Below are 16,725 nucleotides of genomic sequence, written 5' to 3'. Positions count from 1 at the left end.
GGGAGAGAACTGGCAGATGGACGGCACGGCTGATACCAGACATCAATGTCTGGCTCTCTCGGAAGCACGGAGAAACGGACTTTTTCCTGACACAGTTCTTGACGGGCCACGGCCAGTTCAACGACTACCGTCTTCAGGATGAGACTACATGACAAGCCAATGTGCAAATATTGCCTGGACAAAATCGACGACGCTGAACACACGTTCTTTCGAGTGTGCTCAGTGGAAGGACAACAGAAGCAGCGCCGAAGATATAATAGGCGCCAGGCTCTTCCCCTCAAGCCTGGTGACCTATATGATCACACAAGAAGAAAACTGGTCAGCTGTTGCAGCTTATGCACAGCACCTTCTGAGAGATAAAATCGCCGAAAGGGACCAGTAGCCAGGAGTAAGGCGACGCAAGACGCAGCAGCACGGACTGGAATTGATGTAATGCTAAAGCGGTTTCCAATCCACCGCCATCTACGGGGAGAGGGGAGAGGAGTGTTTATTTTTTAGTGGGTAAAAATCTCCACACTACCATCCATTGTTATCTGCCGTAAGATAATAATAACGATGGCGGTGTCCTTTTGAAGATTTTTTTTTGCACCTCTATAAAAAAGAAGAAGAAAAAAAACTCACAGTAACACTCTAAACTATGATGTTAAACAAACTGAAATTGACATCAGAAAGCTGACTGTCTGGATGTTTGTTACGACAGGAAGTGAGCAAACTGCTCGTCAAGAAAGTGAGTGTTTAGTTTGGGATATTTTCTTCTTTCTTGCAAAATTTTTGGATTGGATCATTACTGAAATTCATAGATATTTAACAATATAAAAATTAATAATAAGATTGAGGTCGAGATTTGTATAAATAATAATGAATAATTAACTTTTTCTAAGCCAAACTACCAATATATCATTAATTGGTCTTTTAGGTGTTAAGAACAAACTAATGAATATTTCGATAGTTGGCCCTTAAAAAAGTGTTAATAAGTAATAAAAAATACACTAAAAGAAGTTTTAATATTTTAAAAATACTTTAAAGTGGATTATATATGAAATTCATTAATCCGCATTAGTCAACTCAACAAGTAATCTATGGTTTTTGTACTTTTTAAACTTATTTGAGGAAATAAATAATAAATACACACACCGAATATAAAAAAAATATTTATTAAAATAAATATATAAATTCACATGGACGGATTCTGTTGACTAGGTATGACTAGATATGATTTTAAAATTAAAAACTACAATAGTTTTTTGAAGTCACCTCACAAATACTCCAAGGGGGGAAGCAGAATCAGAGACTTCGTCTTTATTATTGTCGTAATACTTAAAGAAATGAAAATACAATAAACACCATCAACAGTCTACAAGAAATTGTTGCTTTATTACATTTTCATCAGTTCCTTATAGTCTAATGGAATAATAATACAAAGAATCAACTGTTCTATTTTGCACAGAAATTTTTACTGCGATCAGAACTAAATTCTGATTTGAACTAAATAGCAACGTGTAAAGGAATGGTTGCAAGAAGTATCAAGCTCTCCGGACAATTCTTTAATTCTTCTTGAATAATTAAAAAAGTTCTTTAGATTGCAAATATTAAGATAAATAAAGATACTATACGAACAGACGCTTTCTGCTTGACTCATTTGATTTACATGCCACAAATTCAAGCACAATAATGGATTTCATGACTTATTTTGATGCCATTTTTTTTTCAATTCAATTCAATTCAATTTATTCACGAAAAAACATCAAGTTACATGCATTGCTTACACAAAACTACAAAAACCTAAAAAGGTTTGCCTGTAGTCAATACAAACTAATTATTATTTTATTTTGATGTGGTTGATCTTCATGAGCAGCTCTAATTATTTTTGAATAACCAAATGTTGTTCAGTTTACAGTATTAACAGTTAATTCTTACAATAAGTATAAATAAATATATAATAAATTAAATAACAAGAAACTATGTAACAAAAATAATAAACTTCAAATCAGCAACAATAAATTATGTACAAAAATAACACGACAACATTTTTAAAAAGCCATAACAACACAACCTTCAAAGAATAACAGGACAAACATAACAAACAAATTAAATATTTATAAAGCTTCACAAACGAGAACTGAGCAATTTTAAACTGTAATTATAACATCTAACAATACTTCTAAATTTTTAACAATGTAACAAATCAAAACAATACAATAATTTATATACAATAGTAACTTATTTCAAACAACAGTGCCAACAACAGTAACAATTTTCAAGCTTCAAACATGTATATTTTTTAACATTAAAAACTGCCCTATTTTAACCTTTACTTGTTTATTATGTATTACAATTTTTGAAGGTCCTCAGGCAACCTATTAAAAAGTGTTGGAATTAATCTCTGCCTGGTTCTTTTACCGTAGCCATTGTTAATCCTTGGCACTACATACAATCTTTTCCTCGAAAAATATTTGTGGATGTTAATAGTCTTATATTCAAGAGAAAAATAAAAATCAACGTAATTAATGAAAAAGAATAATTTTTTGACTGGCAAAGTTTGTGTAATATGAAACACTGTGATCTCCTCTTCGTATGCAATGTCTCATATGGTCAGGCAGTATAATTTTCAAAATCCTTCTCTGTAAGTCTTCTACTTGTAGTAACCTTGTGTCTACTGCACTTCCCCATGATCTAATCCCATATCTTATAATTGATTCACATAAAGATTGTATATATTAGGTGCAAAGTATTATATGGCAAATATTGTTTTAAATAGTAGAATTTTTCCCAGACATAATCTTAATCGTTGACATATTTTATTAATATGAAAATCCCATTTTAAATGTTTGTCTATTGTTACTCCTAAATAACAAAAGTTCACAACCTGTTTCTAACACATCACAACTACAGGACATTATCAATATACAAACAATCGTGGAGACAAGAGTATGTATGCAGTTTTATATTAGCTTGGACACTACTTACCCTTGGGGAATGAATATGCATGACTTTTGATTTTTTCCCATTCATAACCAATCCATAATCATGGCACCACACTGTTAGCCTGGTAAAGTCATGCTGTAATTGTCTTTCTGCTTCCAATACATTTTCCATGGGCCACCACAAGCGCAGTGTCATCTGCATACATGTATACTTTTGCATATTTCATCAAATTTGGTATTTCATTCACATATAGTAAATATAGTATTGGCCCCAATATACTTCCCTGTGGTACTCCTGAATTTAGTATTGCTCTTCTGCTATATGTGTCATTGATTTTAACAACTAATTTCCTATTTTCTAAATAACTTCTGAACCAATCTTTCAAATTTCCATTAATTCCATTTTTCTCAAGTACTTTTAAGTATTTTGCAATGCTTTAGGGAGTCGAACGCTTTCGAAAAATCAACAAAAGTCATGAGTATGTGTTTTTTTTTCATTTAATGTATTATTTGCAAAATCTGAAAAATCACTTAATAGTTCATTGGTGCCGTTTACCTCTTTGATAAGCGTATTGACTTAATATGTTATAATTTTGTTTTCTGTCAGATACTTATGTTAAATAATCCCCAACATACCTTTCAATTATTTTGTCTAATACAGATAATATCGATATTGGAACGGTAGTTCTTAAATTCTTTGTGATCATCTCCCTTGTATATCGGCCTTACTATTGCAGTTTTAAGCTTATCCGGAAATCTTTCCACTTTTAATTGACGTGTTAATCATTTTTGTGATTAAGGGTGAAGCTTACACTCTCACACTCTATGATGTCTTGAATTCTAATATTATCAATTCCTGGACTTTTCTTTTTCATTTCATTTATAATTTTAATAACTTTTCCACTACTTGCCTTTGGTATATAAAAAGATGTCAAATTTGTACGCATCATTCTCATTCTGCTCGTCCAATACTACTATTATATCACAGTCATGAAACTACTTTATCCACTTCTTTTTGTAAAGATGTCCACAAATCCCTGACAAACCTCATGCTCCTTTAAGCCTCTTCCATTTATAAAAAAATTATTGATTGTATCATCAACAGACTTTTTTTTTTTGTCTTCCCATTATACAATTAATTTTAGTCCATACATCTTTAATATTTTTTTTACATTTATTTAAAAACTTCAAAATAATACTGCCTTTTCCTTCTTAACAATTCTTTATTGATCGAATTGCGTATCTTTCTGTATTCATTTTTAATAAATAAGTTATTGATATCCTGCCATCAATTTTTTAAACAATTTATCCGTATCCCTATTTCTCATCATTTTAATAATATTTCCTGTGAATCCATGGTTTTTTATGTCTCTTATTTTTGCCCGTTTTTACAAGTGTGTCTGTACATTTCTCATATGCTTTGCTAAAATTGTTAATTAAGTAATTACATAAAAAATTTGTGTCATGAACTGTTACCGTATGGAAACAGTCCAATCGCACTCAAATAATACTTCTTTTAATATTTTTTTATCAATCCTATGATAAGTAGACAGACTTTTGTTATGTGGAAAGGACCCACTATCCGGTTGTACATTGATAAGGCAAGTATAATGGTCAGCCAGTTTCAACTTCAGTAAGAAAGCCTCTGCTGTAACCTTATCAGCCCTGAGATAAACGTGATCAAGACAGGATCTAACTAGTCTGTTTCCCAAAACTTCTTCCCTTGTAAAACCATTTATATATGAGACTAAACCGTTTTCTGCCATTAAATTTTTATAATTTTGAACTATTTTAAATTCTAGATCTGTCAAATCAATATTGACATCTCCTATAACCAACAAGTTTTTTTCATTTACTTTTTCACGTATTACGTTTTTCCAGGTCAGTTAAAAAACTCTCGTACAGACAGACATATTCCTTAGTAGTAGGGGGTCTATATAGTGCCAGAATATTTAAATTTAACTCTAATTCATTTTTCCTCACATTTACAAGAATTCCCTCACAACAATTCACATTTATTTTCACCTGTTCAAAGCTTAAATTATCTTTTACAAATAACATTATTCCTCCACCTTTTCTTGCTTCTCTCAGACTACATAAACTTACAAAATTTTCCAACTTGAACAGTTCTATCAGGTCATACTTTTATATTTAACTTCTGTTAAAATAACTACATCCAATTTATTAAGCAAACCTCCAAAATAACCCAAAAACTGGTCCCAGTTTTGTTTTTAAAGACCTTATATTTACATGAAGTGTTAAAAAACCATTACCCATATTACCTTCAACACAATATTTTTTCAAAACACATAATATCATCAAAAGTTCTACAATTAATTTGATCTTCCTAAATTTGGTTACATCTCTGTCCATTAGAAAAATTACAACAAAAAAAATGAATTGTACCTAACTAACCAGTTATCCCATCCTATCCAAGTCAGATAACTTCTTAATGTCAAAAAACTTTTACTTGGTGTCTGTTTCCCTCATCTTGACAACACCATTCTTAAACCAAATGTACTTGAAATTTAATTCCCTTCCCCTTTGTTTTGCTTTCAACAGCAAGTTACGATAGCATGTAGATAAATTTTCACTCACATAGATTCGTCCACCATTCAGTCCCGTTGCCTCAGGATTTGTTACAATTCTTTTCCGGGCCATAATGAACTCTTCTCTCTTCTTTCTTCTCACCATCTGTACAATTATTGTAGCCGGTCGTTTTTCTGTGCGCTGTCTTCGGGAGTCGATGAGCCATCTCTATATCTTCTTTTTTCAGTTCTATTCCCATCTTCATAGCTACATTGACAACAATCTGCTCGACATCCTCTCCTTGACTTTCCACAGACTTCATTCAGCTCAAAATTTCTATTACGTCCATACTGTTCCAAACTATTTAATCTTTCATTCAGGTCTTCAATTTGTTTGTCCTTAGTCTGAATTGTTTTGTTGCAGCCTGTTAATTTTTTTCTCCATTTCTGGCAAACATTTGAGTTGCATTTCAATTTCATCATATCTCTTACTCAAAAAACTCTTGGCTGTCTTTTATTTCAATACACGTCGTCTTGATGTTTTCCAAATCACTTTTTATATTATATTTAGAGAAGCTATTCTATCATCAATACTTTTTAAAATTCCTCTCATCTCGTCCCCGGACATCTGCAAAGTTTCCTTTTCACTACTCATTTCATACTTCGCATTTGATCTTTTCTCTTCTCTGCATCTTAGACAAATCCATTCATTTTTAATGTCCATCAGTCATTTTTTTCTAAAAATTTGATTCTCGGATTCCAGCCACAACCATAGTGAAAAACTTTGGAACAAATCTTGATTGAACAAGAAATAGAATCCTGTGCAAGCACAATAGAATCTCTGCAATTGTCCACAGTCCATGATCAGATAAGAGAGCACTGCACTTAACGTCCTTACTCAACCACATCCAACAATGTAATGTGTTAAATTTAAATTAAGTATAGTTTTAAGAAACAGCAACTCATATTTACTATTTATGCTGATGCCCATAGGCTAATAGTTTCCATGTGATAAAGTTGTTAACAGAATATAGTTTTACATGTCCTTGAAAGCTTGTAATTTTATGTATTAACAACTCTTCAATCGTTTTCATTAGCTCAGAGTGTATTACAGTTGAACTCTCATCTCCTCACTGAATGCACGCTAATACACTACATTTAAAATAATTTTAATAGAATTCAAAAGTCAATTCCTAGTTTAGGTTGAAATGCAGATTCCAAAAATAACTAATTGTGTTGTATGTTGTCATACAATGTGCTTTTTGTTTTACAAATGTTCACTGTATTTGTCACTTCAAAGCATCATCACCTGTAACAGATTTATGATTCTGAACACTAATTCTCAATTAACGAAAGACAATTCATAATCTGCTGCTAAGATTGACTAGAACGTTTGGCGAGCAAGGATGATGCTATCCATCTTCCTCGAGAATCTCCAGTAAGCGAAGATCTTTAGCGCCTGGGGAATATTCGGCGTAGTGTCCCAATTGAGGAAGTCTGGGCCAGTTTGTACTCTGAGGTCGTCCAGTTTGTTCTTTCTCACCGGCTTTACTCTTTTCTTTTCTAAAAATGTTCTTGTCTTGAAAGCATTGAAAGCTTGCAATGAGCTGGCTGTAATTTTGGAAGCCGCCCTCTGCCATTTGTTTGAATTGTGCAGATCTTTCATTTTCCTCAATAACGTCCACAGCAGTTATTCCATTCTTCACGATCCTCAAGCCGATGTCCTCTCCTGATGCATTCCCTGTCAAAAATGGCAAATTTCAGGACATCTATTACAACAAGAAACATACAAAAAAACTGTACATCTTTTAGATTTAAAATCATTTTTTGAATACGATCATAATATGTCGTATTCAAATCATTAAAGTTATTTTTATGTCAGTCGGAATAGTTCTTGAGCAAATTTCAACATTTCAAAATAATAAATAGTGCCAAAAACTTCCTCTCATTAAAAAAGTAAATACTATTTTTCTCGTAGTTCCACATTACATTTGTAAAGTTTAGAATTACTCTTGAATTTAGTTTTGTCTCCAGTTTTTATATGAAGATGAGGTTTATCATATTTCCTTAAAACTACCAACTGGGTTGCACATTTTTTATATTTAATCAAAATTGAATATTCTTTGTTAAATGTTTGCATTTTTAGGAACAAAAGCAAATTTTGAATTATAAGCTATGTTCTAATTTTCTGATTGAAATGCTTTATTTCTCATAGAATACGACAAATAATTTTACAAAACCAAAAAATACTGTGTTTAAAGAATAGTTTTTGAAATGCCACCATTTTGTTTCAAACAATTGCTAGAAAGGAATATTCACAGAATATTTTTAAAAGCTATTTAATGAATTGTGTAGAGTTTTGAAAATGTTCGGTGCATAAATGGGCAAGTAATATAAAATTAACGTTTAAACATCTTCGTGGGACACCCATTATACAGGAAGTTTCAAAAAAGGGTGATAAAAACTTCTGTTGCTGATAGTTTCATCATTATGCTAAACAAAAAATGTCCCTATAAACATAGGTCAAGTAATATGTTGTTTACCCACTAGCTAGTAACATCTCTAGAACTAGTAAAGCTACAGATACCAAACTTCGTAAATAGGTAGTAATAAATAAGAGAAAAACTAAATAAAATAATGGTGTGATAATGCTGTAATATTAACAAAAATGAGGTCACTAAAAAACATGTTTTTACCCTACTCAAAATCTTTAGAAAGAAGTTTATATGAATGTATCTTAAAAATTATCCAGCTTGCCAAACTTTATGACTGAAAATGGGTCAAAATGGTTTAAAACTGCACATTATCTTGTAGGACCAAACTATAGTCTTAACAAGTCTTTTACAACACATATTACAGTAATTACTCATCGTATAGTAAATATTATTATTTAAACCTCTATTAACATTATTTATATTTTATACCTAAGAGTCACTAATGTTTTTGTTTAATGCTCTTACACACTTTTACACCTTGGTTTGTCATTGCAAAAAATGTTTTGGTTTTCAATGGATTTTTTACAAAATTTCTGAAATGTTTCAGCTTTACAACTATTATACATTGGCAGACATCTTTTCTAACCGGATTATAGGTAAACGACCAATATCATCCATTACAACTACTGAATGGAAAATTACAAAACTAAGATTTTACTTGTAATCTGTATTACAGGAAGATTAAGTCTACTGACTTGTCGAAAATGAAGGATGTGAACTGGCGGCTGGGAGAGAGAGGCGACTGCAAAGCAATGTGCTCATTTTATGATAGAGGTGGTAGTGTACAGTAGCGCAGCCTGGTGGCAGTAACCCGCAGTAGACAGCACGCAGCGGCACCTGGGGTAAGTCCATCCCACGCCATCAGAGTCCATCCTCCCCACACGCGAACACCAGGCCTCCGCACGCACTCACACACATTCCGGTCTGCATGCGGTCGTAGGTACAGCCCTGTCATGTGGCAGAGATAACAGTTGCTAAGATTGAGAAATAATCAGATACAGTAGAACCTCGATAGTTCGACACTTTGTGGACTAACGGGGTGTCGAACTATCAAGATGTCGAACTATAGGGAGTATATAGATTTTAAACAACAAGGAATATTAAAAAGGCGAGTTTATGTTAAGATGGACTGTAATTTAATTAACAATGTACAACTAAACAAATATTAAACTGATGAAACAAAATGTATCAACTTACATTGTTTTACAGTGCTGTACTTCTTCCTCTTAAAAATAGTTAATGATTAAATGAATAAATGTAAAAATAAACAAACTCAATTCATAATATAGGCTAGATAAAAAACAAAATGTATATACAAAAATAAATTAATATGGGACAACTATAAATTGTAACATGGTTACATCATGTTTTACTTTTTACAACGCAAAATAGATTTTTAATTGTTTTTTTCACTTTGGTTTCTTCGCCGAGCCGCCTCGTCACGTAATCGTCCGAAGAAACAAAATGTCCATTCCAGTCGTCCCTTGTTCCTGGTAAATTACTGGATCGCTCCCTCGAAGAATTTTACACCTTCGCTGTGTGTCAGTTTTAATTTTTGAGTTGGTATCTTCGTCGTCTTCTGACTCTTCTTCACTATCCTCTCTTGATTTTAAAGGCATCAACTATTTCTTCCTCTGAAGTTGGTCCGCTTTCTTTCATCTTGTTCCATCCACTCGAAAAACATCTGTAGGTGAAGCTTCTTCACAACCTGGGATTTTTTCCATTAAAGTGGCTAGCTCGTCATCTTTAATTTTCTTCGTTGAACTCATTTCCCTGGTGGTCCAAGAGCTTCCTCCAAGAACGCACGAGCGTTAGGGGATTGTGTTCATCCCATGCCTGGGAAATCCAGCCAACAACATCCAGCATATCAATTTTTTTTAACTTATCCACTAATTCGACTCCTTCATCTAGGGCTTGAATGAGACATGAAAGGAGTTTCTCCTATACAACTTCTTAAGCGTTACCAAAACTCCTTGGTCCATAGGCTGGCAAAGGGAGGTTACGTTAGGGGGCAAGAACATAGCTTTAATTTCTCCGTCTTGAATGACATCTACAGCCGGGTGCGTTGTTGCGTTGTCGAGGATCAAGAGTGCTTTCATTGGAAGGTTCTGGGACTTTAGATGCTTCTTAATTTCGGGCACAAACTGTTTGTGAAACCATTCGTTAAAAATGCTCTCTGACATCCAAGCATTTGATTGGTGTCTGTAAAAAACGGGGAGGTCAAAATGGTCACCATTCATTTTAATATTTTTGAAGGCTCTAGGTTTCCTGGCCTTTCCTATCAGAGCCAATTTTAATTTATGAGTTCCTGTTGCGTTACTGCAAACCAACACAGTAACTCTGTCCTTACTTTTTTTTATATCCTGCTGCAGCTTTCTCTTGTTTGAGAGCCAAACTTTTTGTTGGGAGCATTCTAAAATTCAGACCAGTTTCATCACAGTTATAGATTTGCTCTCCAACTAAGGCCTAATTCTTCAATCAAAGCTTGAAATTTCATTTTAAAATCATGTGAACTATCGAGATTTGCTGACAGTTTTTCTCCACCACAAATGCTCAATTGTTTAATACCATACCTCTCTTTCCATCTGTCCAGCCATCCAGAGCTTGCTGTGAATTCAGGCTCTCCCTCTTCTTTAAATTTTTGATAAAATTTCAAGGCCTTTTCCTGTAAAATCGGTCCTGAGATCGGTGTCCCTTTCTCCCTCTGAATCCTAAACCACTGGAAAAGAGCTTCACTTACTTGTTCATACTCAGACCTCTTCATACTCCTCCTCTTGTCTAACGATTCTGAACACCACTCTCTTTTCACACACCAAGACTCAATTTCATTTCTAGACTTCCTCCATCCAATCACTGTTGACCGACCAACGTTTCAAATCACTCGCCACTTTCTGTACACTTTCACCTTTGTCAATCCCTTTTTTAGAGCATCTAATTCATTTCCATCGTAACAAAGCACCTTTTACGTTTTTTATCTGACATTTTAAAAAACAAACAAATTACAAAGCAGTTCAGTAACACCAACTACGTATGTCTAACGATCGTAAAACAGTAACGTATCACGAAAGGAACAAAAAACGCGTCTTAACTCCCGCAGCGTCACGAGCGAACTGAGTTGACGACTAAGAATAGCGGGTGAGTCAGAGGGGGAGGGGGAGGAGGATGCGCTATACAAAGGGCAGTGGCGCGCGTTCACGGCAACAATGGCGGGCCCGTCAAGGACACCACTTGTCCCTGCTGTCACGTTATGTTGGTCACGGCTGGTGTCGAATGATACGGACTGTCGAACTATCGAGTGTCGAATTAACGAGGTTCTACTGTATTGTGGAAACATGAATATTACATGATTAATACAAATTATTTTATCAAGGAATTCTTATGGTTTCTGTAACCAAAACGTAGCCAGGAAAACATTTTGGAGGGGGCCAAGACAAATATTTTTCCAAAGTGGACAGAAAGTAAGGCTCCATTTTGTTCCTTAAAAGTTCTTGACCCATATATGTATTGATAACAATCTTTCAGTAGCACATGTCGGTAATACTGAATTATTTAAATAACAATATTCGTTTACTAAAAGAGAAATTAAAAATTTGGAGGGGGTCCAGACCCCTTGGATCCCCTTGCTGGCTACGTCCATGCCAAAATCAAGCTGATATTGTAGTTTGATAGATCCAAGTTAATGATAAAAGTGTACCTGAATCTGCCCCATGAATTTTTATTAACTAAAATTATTTTATGCAATTATTTATAATAGGTGAATTTATTAAGTGTTCTTCATCTAAAACATTTCCATATGAAAATTTATTATTTTCCCTAGATAGGCCTATAGTGAAAATTTCACGTGTTCAAGCTTCTTAAGCACAGAGATATTCTTCCCATTGGGTATTCTGAAATCCATAGGGACTGAATAAAATACTCTTGGAATGATTTGTATTGATGAAGTTTCACAGTTTTATAATTTTATAATAAACAAAAGAATAATCAACTTAAATCACAACTCTGAAGCTATGAAGTGATTAGGGAAAAAACTGCCAAACATGGCTGTCTTATGGTTAACAAGCCATATAATAAAATTATTCTTCATATCTACAGCTGTTTTTAAATTTACAGTTGTTGGGGATTGATACATGCAACTAGATCACATAAGACGAGTCTAAAATTTTTTTACCAGTTCTGATTCATTCTGGTCGATTCCACTAAGGAACTTTGCCAAAAAGTTGGTTCTTAGTACCGAAACTTCAATTTTTTGAAAAACATGAAAAATCTATTTTTACAAAGCCCATTTTCTGTAACTGACATTACTTTTTGTCGTTTTTTTAACTAGATTGTATTAATATGCCATATTTGAATATCTTATCAACCAATTGTTGACACAGGCAAATTCACCTATTACCAACAACCTAACATGGTCAACCTTTAGTCAAATTTATACCACGTTGCTTGAGCTGGAAGCAATAAAATGGAGCTAAACCGTCACTATTCAATATAAATTTTCTCAAGAATTGTGTAAGTTATTTTATTGCATTATGCAATTTATATTTCCCTAAGTAGGATAAAAAAACTTTTCATAAATTAAAAATTGCCATATTTTAAGCATATCAGCTGTACAGTTTTGCCTATAAGTGCCCCTGTACACACCAGTTTTGTAAAAACTACCCAAAATGTGTTTTGGATGTTATCGGTATATTTTACTCTCATAGGCTTGGGTATTTAATACAAGAGCGACAGTCAATAATTTATTTTCTATACTATGGAAATTGGCTTAAATTAATTCCTGATAGTTTATAATATATTTAATATCAGCATTTCAAGAATTAGTTATTTTATATTATACAGAAGCAAATTTGGTTCCCAAAGCAGATATGAGAAAGCAAGTGTAATGTCTATCTCTCAATGCTTTCCCACAATGAGTTTGGCAAACATTTAATTTCCTTCTTTATTGAATCTTCTTCTCCTACATTGTCTATTAAGTTCACCTTGAAAGTTCTGAATGACTGCACCGGTGGCGATGTCGACACTGCGAACTGTGGAGTCCCGTAGGTGTACCAACAGCCTGTGACCACCAGGGTGCGCCACTACGCTGGTTGACGATTGTCCCTCGCACTTCCCTCACTCTCAGCTCCCTTGCCCCCTGTCAGACTGCAAAACATCACAAGATTGAAAATAATGTTATTTCTGTACTTCAATTGAACACATGGAAAATACTCCTAAACTAAAATTAATTTCTATTTTTGGAAAAACGTATCGGTCAATGACATAAAGACACAGAAAATAGCCTAAAACCCAAAGATTTTTAATCTTTTCACTTCAATTTTATGGTGTTTGACTATGTTTTTGGTTTAATAAAATCGTTATCAAGCTAAAAAAATTTATTGTTTGACATATTTAGCCCTTTTGCTATCCTCTTATTTTGTCTCCCTATATAGTTGGCATAGATTACAATCAATATTTTAGGGGATATATGTACATATTAACTTTTGGCTTTCGGATCAAATATTTCTCAATGCTATTGAAAAGAAAATAACAAGTAGCATGTATTGCTCAAATTGGGAAATAAACAATGGAACAATTTTTTATGTACTAGTACACAAGTTCTGCTGTCACTTGCTCTGGGTTTGTTGTGAAGTTTTATTATGAGTTGTATGTTTGAATCAGATTGAGACATTTCATATTGAAACTAATGTCATATCATGCTAATGACTAAAAAGATATCCCACACTCAAATTTATTCCTAAGCTATTCCTATTGTACTTCACAATGAAGTACTTATTGTGACCAATCTCTAACCTGCCATCGTCATCCACATTCATATATATCCTGAGTGAGCCGTTACTGTCAGCTGACACTATCCGGGAGCCGTCGACAGTGACACAGACAGCCGTGACGTAGCCAATGTGTCCGGTCAACTCCTGGGCCAGCTGATAGTCCGAGTGTGTCTCCCCTCTCCACAGCCGAACTGTGCCGTCATGGCATCCTGAGACCAGTGAGCAGCTGCTGCGGGGTCGGCACCAACACAGCGCAGTACACGAACGAGGGGTGTCCCAACATCTGTGGTCATATACCGTTATCTTTACCACTTCCAAAAAATATCTTTGTACAGATGTACTGACAGTACATACTTAACAGGAATCAGAGTGTGCCTTAACTTTTGGTGAATTTAAATACTACATTATATACAGTAAAATAGCTGTAAAAAGGAGAAAAATATATAAATACAACCTGCGGGACAGCTGATGCTTTTTTTTAAATGAGACCTTAATGGTAAAGTACAGGTGGATATACAGGGTTTTCACAAATTACTATAACAAACTTTATCATTTCATTTGTCAGGACAAAAAGAGCAAGGAAATGTCATATAAAGTATAGTCGTACCTTGCTTAGTTTATCGTCTGTCTAGTTTACGTTTGTGATTTTTAGGAAAAGGATCATATTCTTTTAAGTAAAATAAAGGTTAGAAAGTTTAATTTTTGGAAAATTTTAAATCTTATTAAGACCTGTTTTTTAAAAAAAGTCTCAAAAAATATCAAATTAAGTTTCATCAATCACAGTATAACACAATTTTCCATTTTGTATTAACTAAAAAAACGGGAGATTTAATGAAAAATGTACAAGGACAGTGAAATTTAGGTTTTTTTCTCCCTCTTAGGACAAAGAAGCTTATAAATTGCACTTAGTTGAATAAGAACCTTTGCGCTGCTTCTGGAATGACAGGATATTCAGGATAGGTAAGGTTAGAGAGTTGGGGCTACCTCCTATCGAGATCCATGAGGAAGAATTTAGGGCATTAAATCTCAGTCATGTCTCCCGGAAGAAGGGGAGGCCAGCTCTGAACCAGCCTCTCCAGTCAAAGCAGGCAGGGAGTGGCACACCCTTGTTTGAGGCTAGCAAGAAACTTTTGTGGTTAGGAAACAAACCCCACCAACTCCAACAGTCATCTCCCACAGTAGACTAGATCTATCGAATTGTCCTTGAGCCCCAGAATCTCAACATTTGCGGTTAGTGATGTGCCGCACCTGAACATCCATAAGGTTTGCTCAGATTACGTGACATCGGTGTTTTGCTGTGCCCAGTGGTAGGTTTCAACTGGAAGGTATAAACCAGCTAGAAGTGATCCCCTGCTGGGTGAAATTTAGGTTACTTTTCATGTGAACATTTTGAAACAAAGTTTATTTCACCATGAAAAATAACAACGGAGTAAGTAAAGGTTTTACTGAGCACCAAACCTCATTTAAAATACACTGATTGAGTTATTAATGCTGTTTAACTGCAGATTTATGATCAGCTGATTCTTATCAATAACAGTTGAAAATTACTTACTTTATATGACATTTCTTACTTATTTTTACCCAAAAAAATCAAACCGTGCAGTTTGTTACAGCTATTTGTGGACACTTTATAAAAACTAACTGTAAAAATATATGTTTCGGTCTTTCTATTCCAAAATAGTACTTACTTACCAGATCTTGTGTTAGCAATTATAAATAAAAAGAACAAAACCTGTAAGAGAGCAGAGCTGCTGTGAGAAGGTCTCCACACACAGACTGTACAGTCAGCGGACGCAGACACAAGTATCTTGTCGTCACTGCTCCACCACAGAGAGTACACCAGTCCTGTTCAATAACACATTTCTCACAGTTTCAATAACTCATGTAGACTCATTTACACAACTGCCAATATCAGATTGTTAAACTTTATCAATTCTTAGTAGTCTTATTCAAGAATTTTATAAAGTAGCAAGTGGCCCCAACATTTGCAGCAATTGGGGTGATTGACTTTTTAGTGCCCAGAGATGATTACAACCAAGGACTATTTGCAAATGCATCAATGGAATTCAAATAACCAACGTCATCATGGATAAAATATTGATTCATTACTACATATTTGAAATCGAAGGAGGGGAGTTCAGAGAAAAGTGCACAAAACAAGACAAAACGAACGTTTTGATGAACAAGTAATGAACGTTACTGGTTTGTTTTGTACGCTCTGGGAATAATCTGAACTATTTGGAAAAGAGAAAAGTGATAACATGTATGAATAATAATTTTCTGTTTTAAAGGATTAAAAAGGGGATTGTAAGAAAAACACAAGTGACTGGCCAAATTAAAAGGAACACATCTCCATATTTGACTTTCTCGAACTACAACTTGTCCTAGAAAATGAAAAAAAAAAAAAAATACTAGTTTGTAGAGAGATAAAATTACAAAAACAAATACCGCTTACATGACTATGACAAATTCTATTATTCGGAAGGGATATGGAATATTTGGAGAATTACCAAAGAGAAGATTATACTGAAAGTAAAAAGTTTATTTTTAAGAACTAATAGAGCCTAGCTCTTTATTTTTACACTGACTTTTTAGACCTTCCTGGTACTGTAATCTAGCTTGGAAGTAAATTATTTGGGAGATTTTATCTGGAGATTCTACATTGAGTAGATGGCTGTGGGCCTCTAGTTATAATAGACAACTCCAGAGAAATTGGGGAAAGCATATGTTTTCTATGGGGTGAAACTTTTGGCACAGTAACTGTGAAAATAAGGGTCAGCAATCTAAGTCACTCAGTACTACCAGACTAATATCAAGTGGTTCAGAGCTTATGTTAAAACTCTAGGTTTCTTAATTTTCTATGTCACTTCTCTAAAAATTTACTATGATGAGTGACCATTACTAGACCAAGGGTCCATACTAATCAATTAATATATGAAATCTTAAACAATAAAAATGGAGGAATACATAACATTAGTGATAGCTTTGTTTCTGAAATGAAATAAAACATGAC

General features: G+C 34.0%; 1 protein-coding gene across 1 annotated transcript; it reads right to left on the bottom strand.

Moving 5' to 3' along the window:
• Positions 1 to 13,771: 13,771 nt before the first annotated feature.
• On the bottom strand, positions 13,772 to 15,557 carry LOC124374322 (jouberin-like; the record flags this gene model as incomplete). Its single annotated transcript, XM_046832557.1, has 2 exons — positions 13,772 to 13,995; positions 15,445 to 15,557. Coding segments are annotated over 2 exons (197 nt in total), but the record flags the coding sequence as incomplete, so codon positions are not given.
• Between the last annotated feature and the right edge of the window lie 1,168 nt (positions 15,558 to 16,725).

This window comes from Homalodisca vitripennis, unplaced genomic scaffold (assembly GCF_021130785.1).
Source record: "Homalodisca vitripennis isolate AUS2020 unplaced genomic scaffold, UT_GWSS_2.1 ScUCBcl_7902;HRSCAF=15778, whole genome shotgun sequence".
In the NCBI taxonomy this organism is placed as follows: Eukaryota; Metazoa; Arthropoda; class Insecta; order Hemiptera; family Cicadellidae; genus Homalodisca; species Homalodisca vitripennis.
Note: the sequence above shows the minus strand (reverse complement) of the source record. Positions and strands in the feature narration are given on the sequence as shown.